An 18640-nucleotide genomic window follows, 5' to 3' on the forward strand; every position below is an offset into this window, starting at 1 on the left:
CACTCTTTCTTCATTTACTGTTTAGAGCATGTAGAATTTACACAGGCTGGAATTAAACTCATTTGCAAACTGTAGACTCTTTTCAGCACAGATGTTCCGTAACCATCACACAGCATAGACCGACAGCAGGGTACGGAACAGGCTTCTGTATCCAGCTGAGCTATTCAGCATGGAAGACAGCCAGGCCATCAGCCCATGATGGAAGATTTCTGCAGTGCCTCTGGTGGAGAGAAGCAAGATGGTACAGTAAATTACTCTAGTGGCCTCCAGATGAAGGACCTGATCCTGCCTGGGGACCTACTAGACTCATGCAGGTTCCCACTGATGTCATCAGCACAGGGGTCACTGTGAATGGATCCCACTGCAAGATCAGAGCAACAGAAGTAATAAATTATTGTTCTTCTATTTGAAGACCTTTTAGTTTTCAAGTTAACCAGCCCGAGATATTTCCACCACCCAAAAAAGCCAGAGATCATTGACTACAGCCTGGAAAGAGCTACTGACCTTCTCCAACCATTTGAAAGCACAAGGCCCTTGCCATATGTTTTTCAGCAGAAGCTCTCCAATTGTAATGGCTGGACAAGATTCAATTGCCGAGGATCTGTTTTACCCCATTTTCCATCATTTGTAACTTTCTGAAGCGGTTAGTTTTTAGCCTGATATTTTCCCCAATTTGGTCTCAGCCTGAATGCTATTTATTTATTAGAAAATGGACATTTGGCATTGAAATAGCCCCCAATTAAAATTAAAAGGGTTTAAAAAAAAAAATCCATGAGAGGTGCGATCAAAATGTCAGGCCAAGCATTAAAGCAGAATTAGTAGTCAAAAAATATAGCCACACAATTCAGGAAGTATCTTGCTTTAGACACATCTATTGAACTAGAACAGGTACCTCCTCTGTAAAAAGATGCTGTAAAAACCACAGTATTGCAAATACTAAGTTTACAATTTATTTCCAAGGATATTCAATATTTACAGTGTTTCGTTTTACAAAGCTGTTGAAATAAAAAAGATATAGAAAGAAACCCCCATCTACTGTCTAGTATCAGTGATCCTCACTGGTTTGTTTACCATTTATAAGGACAACATCATTCACTGCAGCTTGTCACAGAGACTCATCTATAATAACTGGAATTTTGTACTAAACCCATGACATCTGAGCCCTTGGAGACATGCTCGAAGTCGCCCACTGAAAGATTTAGTAACCAACAGAAACATTAAGTCAGACTTTTTGAAGTGCCCCCAGGAATGGAAATATCATACAGGCAAGCCCTATTCTTACAAGTCTCTGTCACCCATATGCCTTTGTGCTCCCCACTACAATAGTAGGTTATTGTAGCTCACCCAGGCTTTTTGAAACTCCAGTTCTACTGGAGTTGTAGGTGCCCACTGAGAGTTTTGTAAAATTAGATTACCTGTACTAGTGATAGTACTTTGGTCTCTTATAGCACCTTCTGGCCAAAGATCTCAAAGCACTTTATGAACATTAATGAATTAAGACCCACAGCACCGCCCCGTGAGGAAGGTATACATCCCTATTTTACAGAGGTAAACCGAGGCACGGACCATTAAGGAACTTGCCTCGGGTCACACAGGCAGTCTGCTGAACAGCCAGGCATAGAAGCCAGACTTCATGACTGAGTCACGTGCTTTAGCCATAGACCATGCGTCTTCTCTAGATAAAGCGAAAGACAACTGTTGATTGACATTCTGCTCCCTGTATAATCTTCAGTCTGTTAAAAAAGGATAAACCATTTTCCTGTGTGTGATAGTGTGTCAGGGCTTTTAGCTGTCACATTAAAATCTGTGTGTCATGTACATTTGTTTCTAAGTCTACACCTGTACTAAACCAAGCCCCCAAAGAGTCACTGTGACATGCAAGCTGCAAGCAGTTGAATAGTGGGTCAGATTAGACCTGCTAGTGTTGTTAGACACCAGTAAGGTTAGCCTCATCCACTTGAAGATGGGCCGCCTCTGCGACCTGGTCTCCAAGCACAGGTTCCACCACCTTCTCCAGACAAAGGATTATAACCTGCAACGACAGAGGAGGGATACTAAAAATATGGACAATTGAGAGTTAGAGGATTTATTTTGTAACACAATCCTACAGTCCATGTCATCAATAACTGAAGTTAGGCGATTTTAGAAGGTTACATATCACAATACAGCATTCATATTTCACAAGTCTGGCTCACTCCAACAGAGAAATTAAGTGACAGAAGACTCACAGGGATTCCAAAATGCACAAGTGAGATGTGTAGTTTGCAGTGATAACACTGTACATAAAATCTGCATCACAGAGGTAGCACTGCTCATTCATTATTGCAGAGCATTAAACTTCATTTTTTTTGCTGCGAGGTTAAACTCTGTAACCTGTTTAAAGTAAACTTCTGACAGAAGCAAAGAAGTAGTATTGCTACTGGTGTTAGAGAAGGGCATGCCTCTCATCCCCATGGGTTTGACAATTTTGTTTTTATATTTACTTTTCCCGTTTCATAAGATAAACCAGACAGACACTGCATTTTAGTTGGATTTCCTAAGGTGATAAATACCAGATCCAGTTACCTTTTACAAAGGTACACTTGGGAAAGAAAGATACAGGCTTGCAAATGTCTCGTCTAATTATTTTGTCCACACATGATCAGCAGGCAGATTTCTACTCTCTGCTATACTGACTGAGCAGTTTTCAATATCAACCTATTCCGTTCAAACCTCCACTACTTTCCACATCATTACAGAAGTTATCTTGTTCACTGGACAACTAAAAGCTCTATTTTCAGAATTTTATTCAGCAACTAGAACAGCCAGCAGGATTCTTCAACTGACCCTTGTTTACTTCACGAGCAGAATATAGCCATCTAATTCCATAATCTGTAATTTAAGCATGGGTTTGGCCTGGGATGAAGCTAGGACAGGTGGCAGTAGGGAAAGGACTGAAGGAGCCAACTGATTTTATGAAATTTCTTAGCTTAGCTGCGGCCCATTCTTTGTTATTCTCTCATTTCCTGTTCAGAACAGTTTTAATGCTAGGCATTCCACGGTAACAGACTACTAGAGTATGCGGATGATAAACATACAACGTGTTTGGCATTGATGGCAGTCAATCTCCCATTCAAGTAGGATTTTCAACTCAATAGTAAAATGAACTATTGACTAAACCTATTAAAGTTGTGCAGGTTCTTTGTGCAGCTATTGTAACTTATTCACTGCTGTACTCTCAAGGTGTATTCCTTCTGCATTTGTACATTCACTGGTAGAACCATCTGGACAATCACTAATGACAATACCAATTAGAATATTGGTCCCAAATTAGGCTATTATTATTAGGGAAAGTAGGTGCATTGTATATAGGAGGGGAGGAAAAGAAGAGACTGGCTGTGTGGCTTTTATCTATAGTAGTGATATCATGGCTCAATCAGTGTGGCATCTGAGCAGTCAGGCAAATGAAATGTTGTATTAAACTAAAATTACACTTACATTTGCGTAAAATAAAACAAATGGCAGAAGAGAAGTATCTAAAAAAATAGTGCTCGGAGATGCACACAAAAAGACCAGACGGCATGCCATGGCTCCTTTTATTTACCCTGACCAAAAGAAGTTCTCCCTTCCCCCCCCAAAAAAAGTTAATAAGAATCTATATTTTCTGATATCAGGAGACAGTGTCTCTGAGTCATGCTAAAAAAGTTTTCTCAAGGGGCTGTAATACTGTCAGGTTTCCCCACACAGAAACATACGAAAGGCCCAGAGATTTTTCCCCCCGATAACATTTAGCAGAACGTAGCTACAAAAAAGTTGAACTGACTTTGTATTGACAACAGTGCTCAAATAGACGAATCCTCCAACAAGACATGTTCCATACCGAGAATCAAAGCTTACCCTCTGTCTCAACAAAAAGAGACAAATCACCCACGTATAAAATAACCATCTAGATAGGCGAAGAAGTATTTCATTTTCCATAACTGACAGACACCCAGGTTTCATACTTACTACCTCCTCGCAAAGGCTTTTTGTTAGGTTTAGGCTTCGGGACTGTTGACGAGGCAGAAGCAGCGGATTCTATTTCTTGCTGTTCAGACAAATGAAAATTATTTAGAGCTTGTCAACTTGTAGTTTTCAGCTAGTTATCTAACTAAAGATATTTGCTGCAACATGTGATGTTTAAGAAGAGTAAAGTTACCTGGTTCAGTTTCAGATTTCCTTTATAGCTTTTTCCTTCTTGTATGCTTTCCCATATGGCTATCTTTTGCCTTCTCTTCTCTTCTTCAAGCTGAGGGGTGGGGGAAAAGAATTTGTAACACTGTTTGACTGTATAATTAACTGGAACGATCCCCAAAAAAGCCAATAGCTAAGGTGCTGCCATTTTAGCATAGAAAAAAAAATCATAAACCAAACACTGAAACAAAACTGATACAATTCCTACTTTTCCTTGCGTTAGCTAAAGTAGTAATATCCAAGTCTTTCCAACCACATTGCACAGGGATAGGAAAGAATATGACTTTAAATCATAGCTGCACCTCTTTTCCGTGTGCTAAGACAATTTGAAAGAATAAAATGAAATGCTAAGTAAAGAGCTAACTAGATTTTAGAATATACAAAAAAAAAAGGTCTTCTCGAAAGCAAATCTTTACAAAATGTGGACGTGAAGGCATTTAAAATATCAGAGGCTTTTGGTGGAAGAAAACGTATTGTTCAAATGAAGTGTTGAAAAGCAGAATAAAGCATATTTTCCACATGGAATAGACAGAATTATCAGCATATGAAAATGCCACCAGAATCTTTCTTAAAGTAATTTATCTAATAGGCAGTACAGGATAATGGTTAACATATTAGATTTCCTTATTCTTAAGGAAGGGAAAGGAAAACAGGTATATCAATTTGCCCAGAATCAAAGAAAGCAAGGCTCTCTCAGTCTAAATACTCGGTCTAAGTGCATTGGATTAGATTTCCTCAAAGATAGCTATTCCTGAACACAGTTTTCTATTAGACTTTGGCTATCAGGATTTCTTCTAATAGCAAACTACACTGATAGGGACTCCAAGACATGAAGATTAGTTACAAAGAGATATTACCACCTCTATTGACTGCAGGCAGAAAATAAAGTGACCTAGGATTAGTGAGGTTCTTTACTGCTATTCTGATTATTAGCTTTCCTATGCTGTTACCTAGGAGACAGCATCATTGAATTATGTATTCCTCACTAGTGCAAGTTGTACTCTACAGCTTTTTAAGGCCTCACGGAGTTGCACTGGCACTCAGAATTTCCTGAAAAATTAAGCTTGCTATTGAGCATACAAATTCCATGTGCAATTGTGTAATTAACTGGCATCCTAATATAGCCAGTGTAAGCATCCGTTTGCATACACAAAAACCGGGTTTGCACACACTATCACAGTCACTGCCTCCAAGCCTGACTTTTTAAAGAATCAGGCTTATAGAGAGTTCTCTCTTATTGTATGTTTTAGGAGAAAAAAAGTGTTAACTAAGTCAGTTACTTCAGGAAGGAGTAGAACAAATAGTGGAAATAGTCCAGCATGAATTAATATCCTTCATATTAGCAAGATCTATTCATTTTGACTGATCAAGATCATCAAAGCTTCAACTCAACCAAGCACTTCGGCATTTGGGCTTAAGACAACTGTTCTCCTTATGCCGAAAGTCTTTGAAGTAATAGAAATGGAATACATTGTCAGTCTTCACCATTTGATCCTTAAGCCATGGGTAATCTTCCAAGCCTTCTGTTCCAAACAGAATATGGAAGAAATCCAGGAGTTCACATACCTTCTACAATTTGGTCACGTATAAACCTACTCTGTATCAATAAATACTGGACTGCAAATTAAAGAGCTAAATACATGTCCTCCTGGCCCTCACATTACCTGTCTTTGCTTCTCTTTGAATTTTTCAGCTTGTTCATTCAACTCCTCTTGCATCCTGAAGCGAGCTGCTGCCAGAGCTTCCTGTCGTCTCACCACTTCATCAGGTTCTAGGAGATCACGGAAAAAAAAGTTGGCAACACGATCATCTTCAAAGAATCTTGATACAGAAGTGTAACCATACAGCTTTATAGCTGCTCTGGAAGAAACTGTAGCTGAAGCTTACTTTGTAATTAATCTTTTCCAATAACTTATATACTGATCCAACTGCAGATCCCATTTAGAATTTTTGGAATGATCATTAACCCATTAAAGTTAACCCACCCATCAACAATTTAAAGTTGCCATTCTAGTGTTTGAAACTGCTTGGTAAGAATTATTTCAGAACTACTTGCCCATACTCTTGCAGAGAATCCACTTTCATCTACATACAGAACTTTTTCTATTAAGAATCATTAACAAACCAGTCCAGACTCCCTCCCATTCCTTTTCCAATTGCTCCTGCTTGTCTCATCATAACAATAAAGTGGAAGATCCAACACGCTCTGTCAACAGAGGCATGATTTATGAAGATATTATACACTCTTCCTCCAAGGAGAAAGCAGACAGCCTGAGACAGACCACCTGTTGTATCCACCTCTTTCCCTGCTGCCTTTTGTAAGTGTCACAGGGGAAAAGGCTGACTTCCAAGAAAAACAAAAACCCTCAGATATTTTACTCAGCATTTTCTATTTATAAAGCTTCCCTGTATTAACATTTTATATGCATGAGTTTTATATTAATATGTATTAAATCACGAATAAACAATTGTTTGGCTAGAGAAGTTTCAGCAGTAGTTGGGTAGAATACTGCATGTTTTGCATGTCAATTTTTTTCCTGTGACTTAGTATTTCCATTGCAGCCTGCAACAATGGAATACAATTTTTAGAAAAAAGATTCCTGTATGGTTTCATTGCACAGTGAAATCCAGTTATCCCTATTAAAGAAAGCCAGCATGCAACGGGAAGGCAATAGGTGGTTTAAAGGCTCCACGCTGCCAGTGTGCCAGCCTGAGTCAGTGCCAAACAATTACTCTTTACAGAGCACCATAAGTGTACCTCCTGCTTTACCTCAGCTTGAATCCAACTTAAACAAAACCTGGAATACAAAACTGCATACAATTTACAACCTAGAGCCACAATTCAAGAGATAAGATAGCATACACAGCAGACAACTATGCACTCATATTACGTAGGAAGTGGATGGTGCTAAGGGATAACATGAAGAAGGAAGTGACTGGCAAATACTAATCAGGCGGGTTTGCAAAGCATATCAAACATCTTGCAGTTTCTCTGTCAATTCTATAAGGTGCTCAACTTCCGTAGTGACGAACCCTGAAGTATTTGGGCACCACAGTATCATCTACGTCACTATACAGAACACGCCGCTTTCAAGATCATAGTCAAGACCCACTATCCCCAAACTCTATGCTCTCCTGCAGCACTTCTCCTCATTACTTCCTTTATTTCTCCCTTTTCCTTTCAGGCCTCCCTCCATCTTCCTAGTCTTCAAAGCCAGATCTTTCACTAAGCCTTCCTCCACTGATCTCCTCGCCAATGAGGGCTCTGCACCTTTGACGCCTGAAAAGTTGCCTTGGGTATCACATCTGTGTTAGTTCATAAGATCCTTAGAAAAAGAACGTTGCTACATATTGGTGTTTATTAAAGCCCTGCACAGGTCTGATATTCTACCAATAACCATGACTTTGGGAAGCCTTCCGAGATATTAAGTACAAGGACCCACTGTAAAGGATCTAGATCAGTGGTTCTCAAACTGGGGCCACCACTTGTTTAGGGAAAGCCCCTAGCGGATCAGGCCGGTTTGTTTACCTGCCCCGTCCACAGGTCCGGCAGCCAGTACGTCCCTTGGCCCGCGCCGCTTCCAGCAGCTCCCATTGGCCTGGAGCAGCGAACCGCGGCCAGTGGGAGCCGCGATCGGCCGGATCTGCGGACGGGGCAGGTAAACAAACCGGTGGGGCCCGCCAGGGGCTTTCCCTACACAAGCAGCAGTCCCAGTTTGAGAACCGCTGATCTAAATAGCGGAAGGTTCCCGGGGCAAGCGAACGTACCACCCCAGAGCCAACGGAGATGTACAAACCAAGCGGCACCCCAGCTGCCTCGGGTCGGTTCCTCCTCTGGGCTCTCCTCTTTTCAGCCAACTTCTGAACGAGGAGGTAGACGGCGATGCAGGCGAAGAGGAGGTACCAGCCGTAGCTGGCCAGCAGCGAGCCCACTGGGGGGAGAGAGGAGACGGACGCGTCAAGCCGGAGGTGCCAAGGCTGGGGCTGGATTCCCACTCGCTGCCGGGGGCCAGTCACCCCACACACTCGTATGGGGCCTGTCGCCCCTCGCCACCCCACGGGCCAGGGCAGGCTGCGCGCTGGGGGGGGGGGGGGAGCGCCCCCCAGCGCCCCCCCCCCCTCACGATCGACCCGGCCCCGTCGGGGCGGGCGTTACCCCCCGAGCCCGGCCCCAGGGCGGCCGCCCCTGCCCCAGCCCGGGGCTCCGACCCGCCCGGCCTCTCACCCGACTGCTGCAGGGCCTGGATCCCCTCCTCCTCCAGCGCGGGCCTGCCGAGATCCGGCGCCCCCCGGCCCAGATCCATCGCGGCGGACGCGGCCTCCCCTCACCGCGAGCCGGAGTCACTCCGCCAGTCCGGCTGAGCGCCACTTCCGGGAGCCGGCACCGCCCCCCGGCGCTCGTCCTCGAGCTAGCGACACGTAGCCAGAGGCTCCCCCAATCAGAAAACAGCGCTGCTGCTGCTGCTGACCAATCGCGCTACAAGAAAGATCAGGGGGCGGCGGTCCGTAAAGAGACGAGGCAGAGACCAATCAAAAGAAGAGGGATCGAAGCTGCGGCCAATCAAGCGATAGGGGTGGAAGGCCAAAACTTAAACCAATCAGCACGGGCTGTCAGACGTTCAGCCCAATGATAAGCAATCGAGAAGCGGAGCGAGGGTATCCCTAGACCAATCAAAGGGAAGAGGTGCTCTGAGTCTGAGGAGCCCGGATCTATCACTACTGCCCCAGGCTCCGCCCCTGGATTCCAGCTGCCCGCCCTGGGGAAGGAGTGATGGGTGCAGCTGCCACAGGGGCTGCAGGCGGTGGAGGCCCCCAGACCCTGTCTCTTAAGCCATGGCCCGGTCCTGGACTTCGGGAGATCTGCATCCCTGTGTGCAATGGCTGTGACTTGCAGGAAGAGGGGCTGCCAATAGCTGGTACTGGCCTGGAAGAACTGAGCATTTCTTCCTCTCTCTGCATTTGCTAGTGCATCCCTCATTGCATGAGCTGCCAGCCCTTGTGACCTACTCTGTTACACCCCTTCTGCTGCCTGAGACAGCCATGATTTGGCACTGGTTACACCCAGCCCTCACTTCAAGCCTCCTTCGCACTAGCATCAGCTTTTAAGAACAAGTCTCCCTACTCTTCATCTCTTAGCGCCTTTGCTGGCTGCAGGATGCCGATCTTCTCAGACAGCTGACTGCTGTTCATTTCCCAGATAGGTTCCCCAGTTGCAGCTTCTAGATACTCTCTGCCTGCATTCATCCTAGCTTCCTGGGTCCGCTCCCCCGCTGCTCTTCTGTACGGCTGCATGTCATTTTAGGACTCTCTACTACTTGTCCTTCAACAGAGCTCTGAACAGCAGATTGGTGTTTTTAACAATGTTATGCATCACTGGTACATGCTCACTCTTACCTAGGCCACTACCCCCCTGCCCCTAATCACGCTGCTCCACGGCACATCTGTCCTGTTTTTCTTTTTGATGGCATTAGTTCATTACACCCAGGCAGACAGACAGTCTACTGCTTCATTGGTTTGGCTTGCAAAGGGAAGAGCCTGCAACCATGAGTGATCTGGCATGCTTATGCAGCAACACTCAGCATACTACTCTTTTGGAGTCTAGCTGACTCAGACCTTTTAAAGGCATGCTTCAAGCATGGTGACTGAAAAGGCATTGTGGGGCAAGAGGTTTAGGAGCTCTAACACTGCAGTATCTTTGCAATGGTTTATTTTATACATACTGCAGTTATGCTAACAGAAGTTACACAGATCTCCTAGGGTAATTTCGTAGATGGGAGACAGCTTCCCATTACCAAGTTGCATGAGTGCTGATGAGAAGGATGACTGCTGAATTAACAAACATTGACCTAATTGGCTGCTGGTACTGTGATCTTTGGATAACACAAAACTGAGGTCTTGCCCTAGTTAACAGATGCATAACTTTTGTTGTTGTTAGGTTTCAGAGTAGCAGCCGTGTTAGTCTGTATCAGCAAAAACAATGGAGTCCTTGTGGCACCTTAGAGACTAACAAATTTATTAGTCTCTAAGGCAGAGGTAGGCAACTTATGACATGCGTGCTAAAGGCGGCATGCGAGCTGATTTTCAGTGGCACTCACACTACCCAGGTCCTGGCCACCGGCCCAGGAGGCTCTGCATTTTAATTTAATTTTAAATGAAGCTTCTTAAACATTTTAAAAACTTTATTTACTTTACATACAATAGTTTAGTTATATATTACAGACTTATAGAAAGAGACTTTCTAAAAACGTTAATGTATCACTGGCACGCTAAACCTTAAATTAAATTAGAGTGAATAAATGAAGACTTAGCACACCACTTCTGAAAGGTTGCTGAACCCTGCTCTAAGGTGCCACAAGGACTCCTCGTTTTTTCAAAAGAAAATAAGGGTTAGCCAACTGACTAAATTCAAAGTTCAGTAATTACATTTTAGCTAACCAAATATAGACCATGGGCAGTTTATTTATGTGTAATTTTTTGCTTTCCCCACAGTTGTGTATAGCACTGTCAATATTTATATTCGTATTTTAATAACTGACAGTTTAAATCATATGAAGACAGGGGGGGGGGATAGCTCAGTGGTTTGAGCACTGGCCTGCTAAACCCAGGGTTGTGAGTTCAATCCTTGAGGGGGCCACTCAGGGATCTGGGGTAAAAATCAGTACCCGGTCCTGCTAGTGAAGGCAGGGGGCTGAACTTGATGACCTTTCAAGGTCCCTTCCAGTTCTAGGAGATGGGATATCTCCATTAATAAAAAAAATAAAAATTTCACCAGTAACTAAATATCAAGAGTGAGTTAAAGAAAAGGCAACTGGAAGAAACGCAAGGAAGACGAGGATATTAAATCCATTTTAGGCCCACGGAAAATAAATTGTCACAATAACGCCTGCAGAGAAAGGAAATGGTGTTTTATTTGACTTCATGTACAGTATAAAATTTACAATGGAAATTTCAAACACACCAACAGGACTTCTAAAGCGCCTCAGGTAACAAAAATACATTTTGTAAAAGGGGTAATGTTATTAACTTATCACTATGTCAACGTGGAAATGTATTCATAGACAATGATACAATACTACACATTCTTCAGATCACCTGAAGATACCATTTAAGATCCATTGGGAACTGTGTCTTCTTCCATCTCTTCTTCAACTTCCTCTGTGGGTCCTACAAAATGGATACATCAGAGCTATTTAATACCTGTTAAGACTTTACAGACACTAATCTCTTTATCCCCACTTTTCAGATGGGGTATATGATTTGAAGATTCTCACATTCACCTACAGTTATTGGTTAAATTATTTTACGGCACAGTTTTGAGTTATACCCATGGTAACATCTGACCTTGTCACTGCCTAGTCTGATATGCAGCTTGCTTTATTCCCACTGAGAAACTCCCCATAGTCTATGTCTTCTACTGTCTAAAAAGGTCAGATTACCTGGCATCTTTATGGTCAGCAAACTGACCCAGAAAATTAAGCTTCTGTATTTGAGGTTATCAAATTTTGCACAAATGATTTTAGTCAAATTCAACTATACTTCACAAGTGTTCCATCTAAAAGGGATTAATATTCCTGCATCCTTTCACTGTGTCTAAAAGTTTATCTTTCTTGATTTATGCAGTATGAAATATCCACCCCCTTGTTACATCCTTTTAACTTTTTGGAAATAGAATCAGACTGATTGATGACACCAATTCTTTTTTAACCATCTCCAACTACATAACCCATCTACCTCAACCCACTGATTGAGATTATGTCAAGTTCCAGGCAAAGTTTTAAAAAGTTATGCTTCTGATTCATGCTGTTTATATTACTGAATCACTCTGTGACAAAACAGAAAAGTAACAAAAGTATACGATTACCTGTTTTTCGTTCTCTGCCGGGTATCTGACCAGACTGCAACAAACCCTTGAGTCTCTCCACTTCAGCCAAAGTTGTAGCATTTGCTATGGCATTCTAAAAGGGGAAGACCAACAAGCTGATCAATACTCATTCAACATGTTAACAAGCTGCTGCAATTAATATGTAAAAAACATCTGCTTCAAGAACAGTCAACTAAAATTGCACTGTAGAGATACAGTATGTTGTCTTACTCTGTGATCAAATCTAAACTGAGAACAAGATGTCACTAAGATCAAGAAAAGGACACAAAGAAGGAAGTCCAATAAAACGTCACAGATTTCTGCAACAAGAAACCCAGAACATAAAAGGTACAGTATATAAGTGATCAGAACACATTTTTCCTCTGTTACTTTGGAAAGTTATGAGTAAGCAGTTACCAGTAAGGGGGGCACCTAACATCACTACATTTCTGATCCTAGGCAGTTTCCCTACTTCAGTTTTCCCTGTACATCACGTCCTACAAATGTTACCTTAATTGCTTCAACATCTCCTGTGGAGGGCCCAGCTTTCTTTTTGTCAGTTGGCAAGCCAGCACCTGGATTGAAACTTGAAAGAAAAATAAAGGCATATTATTAGCATCCCTATGAATGACATCTGCTTCTCTAACTTCCAAAGTTTTAACTTTGGAAGTATTGCATTCAATCAAGTGTAGTATCTTATCTTTGTTAATAAACTGATACAATGAAGAACTGCTTCCTTCAGAAACACCAGCAGGTCAGCTTCCCCACCTCCCACCCTTTTATCTGCTCATGAAGAGAAACAGGCCTCCTGCATTAAGAAGATTATGCATTGGATTTAAGCCATTAACTTGGATGTTGCTGAACAGCTGAGTTCTGCTGCCCAGACTGTAATGAGAAGTCACCTTTAAAAAAAGGTGTTTCTGAGCAATGGTATTCACCACCATCCAAGACTAGGATGTTTGGAGCCAGCGTATCTGGTGACACACTACCAGAGATATTAAGACATCCTGTTAACAAATGGCATTTCAATTTACTCTACTGCTGCACAGGGAAACCCAAGTGGTGTTTCTGAAGGCAAATGCCAGTTTAAATTGGTTCTCTTTATCTTACGTTTTTGTTCTCTTGGCAATATCCTTTGCAAGCTGTGCACCCCGTTTGCCCTTGAACATTTTCTCTGCCTCCTGACGCTCCTACAGCGATATCACACACACACACAAAGTTAATTTCAATAGGAACATGTGCATTTTGCATAGCTTCTTTCCTTGAAAATAAATAGACTGAAGACTTCTTGGATCAGCGAAGACTGGTGTCTCAACACTAGATTTAGAAGCACTTTGACAATAAGAAAAAGGCTTAAACTCTGAGTATGGCAGTCTCAGACACTTCCCAGAGGAAGTTCTTCCCCACCTTTTCGTCCTCAGATGGAGTAGAGGTTTGTGTGAGGATTTCCTATTTCTTTCACTAACGATCTGCTGCTGTACTCAGAACACTACAGTTTGGATCTTCTCTGTCCTTTTTACTTAAACACTGGTGGTTTAAGCTATTTAATTAAGCTATTGAAACAATGAACTGGTAAAGTAAAAGCTGCCCCAAAGTATGTATTTCATTAGACACCAATATTGATGTAAATGTAGCTTACAAACATTGGTGGGTCAGGGGGAGGGCACAAATTGCAACACCATTAAATTTTCAATCAAATAAAACAAGAACAAATGTCTAACTCAAAGATCCTAATTACACAGAGGCTAGGAAAAATGCCACTTACTTTTAGTTTCACTTTCTGGAAATCCAACACTCTGATTTGTGGGACTTTGTGGATTACATATAATCTGTAATGCTTCTTATTTGTTACAGGGTTCCTTAAAATACTATGAAGTAAAGAAAGATGTTAAAGACATTCTGAATACAAGAGACTGCTTCTTTTAAAGAAGTTGCATGCTAAGCTTTAAGATTGCACACTAAATAAATGCAGTAACACTGCTCTTGATCTCTAGGAAAGAGTGAAAATTTGTTCTTAAGAGTCTAGTTTACCAGCTTAGTGAATTTTACTATAGAAGATTTTAGCACAGAAGTTCAAACACTTCTCAAAATGAAAACACAAACACAACTGTAATCGATCATATATCTAGAACAAAAAAAAAAAAATCTGAACTTTTCCATTCCCCCCACCCCGATTCTAGCTCATGATCTCTTATTGAACTCCTGGCTTGATGCAATTCCCTCTGCTGAACAGCATGTGATTTAGATTTAATCTAGAGTATTTTGAAACAATAGATCTCAAACTTTAATTCTGAGAAGGTAAAATATACAATAGAGATGGTTGTTTGCTTACATCACACTTAATATAAACATAATGGCTAATTCCTATTTACTTTGACAGATTTGGTGGCAACTGAAGAATTTCACTCATTAAAAACTATGTATTTTTTGTAGACTAATGGGCATTTTGTTTATTGATTCATCATTTAAAACACATGCCTGGTCCAATGGAAAAAACAGCCATTTCAAAACAAAGAACTAAGTCAGTGGCTAATAGTAAGCATAAGATAATATGTAAGATTTTTATAAAAGCAAGTATAGCTGTACATTAAAAAGATCTGTTCATACACATTAAGGTTCCATACCTCAGGTAAGTCAGTGATTTAATCGTTGCCAAAGGATCCAGTTCACCCTGAATAATGGGAACACAATAAGTAATCTTAAAACAGACTATAATAGGATTCAAAAAAGAACTAGGTACATTCATGGAGGATAGGTCCATCAATGGCTATTAGCCAGGATGGGCAGGGATGGTGTCCCTAGTCTCTGTTTGCCAGAAGCTGGGAATGGGCCATAGGGGATGGATCACTTGATGATTCCCTGTTCTGTTCATTCCCTCTGGGACACCTGGCATTGGCCACTGTCAGAAGACAGGATACTGGGCTGGATGGACTTTTGGACTGACCCAGTATGGCCGTTCTTATGTTCTAATTCAGGGGTCGGCAACCTTTCAGAAGTGTAAAAAGCAACAGAGGGTCCTGTGGCACCTTTAAGACTAACAGAAGTATTGGGAGCATAAGCTTTCGTGGGTAAGAACCTCACAGAAGTGGTGTGCCGAGTCTTCATTTATTCACTCTAATTTAAGGTTTTGCGTGCCAGTAATACATGTTAATGTTTTTAGAAAGTCTCTTTCTATAAGTCTATAATATATAACTAAACTATTGTTGTATGTAAAGTACATAAGGTTTTTAAAATGTTTAAGAAGCTTCATTTAAAATTAAATTAAAATGCAGAGCCCCCCGGACCAGTGGCCAGGACCGGGGCAGTGTGAATGCCATTGAAAATCAGCTCACGTGCCACCTTTGGCACACGTGCCATAGGTTGCCTACCCCTGTTCTAACTTAACAGGAGTCCAAAACTTGTAATGGAAGATCATTAGCCTCTAGCGTATCCAAGCACTCATATAAATAGCGGGTAAGCAAAAATGGTTGGTAGTATGGGGTACTGTAAAGGATATCTGACTATAAAAAAGGATAAAGACCATGTTCATTTCAAACTTTTTTTTTTTTTTTTAAAGTTGGCCAAATTAAAGAGCGTAATTTTTTACAATGACCTGTAAATATTTTTTCTAGAAATATAAACAAAGTACTTAACAATATCTCAAGTACTCATGGTGCATAAACCTTCATTCAAGAAATAATTGCTCTTAAATGTTCTGAATATCATTAGGATAAAAATACCTTAAAAATAATGGGGGGGGGGGGAGAAAGGGAAGAGGTAAAATAAATTTTAGTCTTAGGCCATAAATAGCACAAGGAGATAAGGCTTAAGCAGATAAAGCCTTGTCTACACTACAGAGATTTGGTGGCAAAATCTGCCTTTTGCCAACAAAACAAGGGAGGTTACACACTACAAAGCTACTTTTGGTGGCAAAACTCTGTTTTGCCGACAAAATAAAACCACCTCAACGAGAGGCGTAAAGCTTTTTGCGACAAAGTTAAAGCGACAAAGCATCAGTGTAGACACTGCTGTTTGTTTTGTCCACATAACTGGCTTCCACCAGTATCCCACAATGCCTGCCCTGTTTTGATCTTTGCTGCCCTGCAGCATGCGCTCCTCCCCTTTCAAAGCTCTGGGAAGTATCTGCCATCTTGGAATGCTTCTGTTCTGTACTAGTAACACAATGGCAGGCAGACTGCTGCTTTGGGGATGGACTGCCCTGCTGCTCTGACATTCCTCAGCTCACAGAGCTGCTCAGGATGCTGCCCCCTGCAGCTGAGGAGGCTGTGGGAGAACTCGCAATCACAAAACCATAGGCAGGCAGGCAGAGTGGGCTGCTTCGGGAGAGACTGCTGTGAGGAGCAGAGCCGGGGGCTGACCAGGGAGGGGTGGGGTGTTCCCCTTCTCTTGCCTCAGGACAGGTCGGTCAGCCTGCTCTCTCCCCCACCCCAGACACACAACTCTCCCCACACCCATTTCAGTTGAAAAGCGGCTGACAATCTATTAGGATGCCCATGGAACAATGGGATTGAGAAACCTACATGTGACGCTGTACCTGCCCCATGGAGGCATTTCAAATCTTTCCCATAGCACCCTGCAGCTACCACAGTGCACTGCTCTCTGTATGGATGCAAGAGCTGCTACTGCTGATGCACTCTGCCGACACAAGGAGCATAGTGTGGACATGGAACAGCAGTTTTAATTAAAGCGCTTTAATTAAAGTGCCATAACTTTTGCCAACAAAACTTTGTAGTGTAGGCAAGGCCTAACCATGCCATCAGGGACTTCAAATCTGCCTCAAGTCCCACACCAAGGACTAAAATCTGCCCTTATTTATGCCTGTGCAATGCTAATGGAGCTGCACAGGTGTAATAATTGAGGACAAAATTTAGCCTAAAGAGGGTATATAATAAAACCGTTTGCATTACAGGCTTGTGAATGCTAACATAGGAACTAGGAAAAAATATTGCATGATTCCTGAATAGCCATGAAAAAAAAAGTTTACACAATGAGCATTTCAGGTTTTTTTAATTCACAAGATTTTGCTTCTTTCAGTCTGTGTGTTTAGACCTGGAGCTGTTTAACTGCAAAGCAATAAAGTGACCCTTGTGAAAGCTTCCTATTCTCTTTTAAAGTTCCATGCCCATTTTACATCGTAAAAGCGTAAAAGAGGCATGAGCCTAATCAAACTGGAAAATTAAAGAAAAGTCTGACCTTTTTGTAATAAACAACACAATATCCAACTTCAAACGGTACATTCTAATGAAGGCCACAGTCCCATACACAATCCTGCACACACTTAACTTTTACGCATGCAAATAGTTCTATTTACATGTTACTGTGTTATGTCTTTCCTAGAAAAACCTTCTATCAGTAAAATCTTATGTTTCACTGCATGTCAAAAATTATCCTCAAGATAATCTGTGATTAATACATTAAAGCGGTTTTAGTCACCTTTCAAAAAAGCCATGTAACAACATCATATACAAATATGTGCACAATTCAAACTGATTTGATCAATTTTTTAATAAGTAACTTACCAGCTCCACAATGCTATTATTGGTAAGAATGATCTCCTGAAGGTTGGGTAAGGCCTGTTCAAGTCCTTCACCGATCCGACTAAAATTAATATTTAAAAAAATAATCAAAATCTGATGTAGGTTGGTAATAAATTTTAATAATAAAAACACGCATACACATTTGGTTTTGGAATCATTCACCCTGTTTCAAGTAAAACAGTTTGGATTTTTATTTGCTACTGTAAATTACCTCCGATCACGTCCATTTTGTGCTCCACTTACCAATGCCCCAAACTTCCTGAGCATGATTTACATTTTTCACTGGTCTGAGCACAGGAATGGTAAACAAAAGCTACTGACTATCTGAGGCTTTGAGCAAATCACAAACTCTATGCCTTAGTTTTCCTCCCCATAAAATGAGAATAATACTTATTGACTTGACCCAGGAGTTATGAGGATCAGCGCCTGTAAAGCACACTGAAAATGAAGAAGGCTACAGTGCTGCTCCATATTGCAACATGCTGCCTTCTTCCATTAAAATAATCATTGGCTATTTGTAAATTGCACCACTGTAATGATACAAGGAAAAGCCAACCCTGAAAACTGGCTGCACCCCGGGACTCCTTCCACCCCCCCACCCCCAAAGCTATCCCATGCTGCAGCACCATAGCTCCATACCGCAGCACCATAGCCCCATAGCCCCATACCGCAGCACCATAGCCCCATACCATATCCTGTTGTTATTCATCAGTAATGTTTTCAGCCTCTTCAGCAGAGGGAACCCATCCAACTTGCGGATCTCATTGTCAGAGAAATCGATGGCATCGAACTGGTCCAAGGTGGCACCCAGATTCTCAATGACGGGGATTTTGTACCCTGGGGGGAAAGCATCAGACCAGGGTTAGATGGAGTCAGTATGGGGGGGGGGGGGTGAGAGGGTGGAAGCAGCAGGTTCAACAAGGAATGTTAGAAACCGCAAATAACATCACCCCGCACGCACAACCGGAGGGAAGCTCCCACCAACACACCACACACGCAGCTCGAACCCCTCCCCCCACACCCCCCCGAG

At 42.0% G+C, this 18640-nt stretch overlaps 2 protein-coding genes across 3 annotated transcripts in view; both read right to left on the reverse strand.

Moving 5' to 3' along the window:
* Positions 1 to 936: 936 nt before the first annotated feature.
* Positions 937 to 8599, reverse strand: SELENOS (selenoprotein S). Of its 2 annotated transcripts, none has more exons than XM_034784367.1 (6): positions 8438 to 8599; positions 8010 to 8144; positions 5877 to 5983; positions 4178 to 4267; positions 3991 to 4066; positions 937 to 2032 (listed from the first exon to the last, which is right to left on the reverse strand). In XM_034784367.1, the coding sequence occupies exons 1-6, from the start codon at positions 8514 to 8516 to the stop codon at positions 1950 to 1952; spliced, it is 570 nt and encodes a 189-aa protein (XP_034640258.1). In that variant the 5' UTR covers positions 8517 to 8599; the 3' UTR covers positions 937 to 1949. The 2 variants fall into 2 exon arrangements, with proteins under 2 accessions (XP_034640258.1, XP_034640257.1); XM_034784366.1 differs by having other exon boundaries at positions 3988 to 4066.
* Positions 8600 to 11098: 2499 nt separating this feature from the next.
* Positions 11099 to 18640, reverse strand: part of SNRPA1 (small nuclear ribonucleoprotein polypeptide A') — an 8241-nt gene continuing 699 nt past the window's right edge. Inside the window, exons 2-9 of the mRNA XM_034783496.1 lie at positions 18300 to 18447; positions 17593 to 17671; positions 14698 to 14744; positions 13839 to 13941; positions 13184 to 13263; positions 12584 to 12659; positions 12074 to 12167; positions 11099 to 11376 (exon numbers count right to left, since the gene is read on the reverse strand). Of these exons, the coding sequence (XP_034639387.1) occupies positions 11318 to 11376; positions 12074 to 12167; positions 12584 to 12659; positions 13184 to 13263; positions 13839 to 13941; positions 14698 to 14744; positions 17593 to 17671; positions 18300 to 18447 (686 nt within the window). The 3' untranslated portion in view covers positions 11099 to 11317. The remainder of the gene's footprint in view (positions 11377 to 12073; positions 12168 to 12583; positions 12660 to 13183; positions 13264 to 13838; positions 13942 to 14697; positions 14745 to 17592; positions 17672 to 18299; positions 18448 to 18640) is intronic.

The sequence above is a fragment of the Trachemys scripta genome, chromosome 10, assembly GCF_013100865.1.
Source record: "Trachemys scripta elegans isolate TJP31775 chromosome 10, CAS_Tse_1.0, whole genome shotgun sequence".
In the NCBI taxonomy this organism is placed as follows: Eukaryota; Metazoa; Chordata; order Testudines; family Emydidae; genus Trachemys; species Trachemys scripta.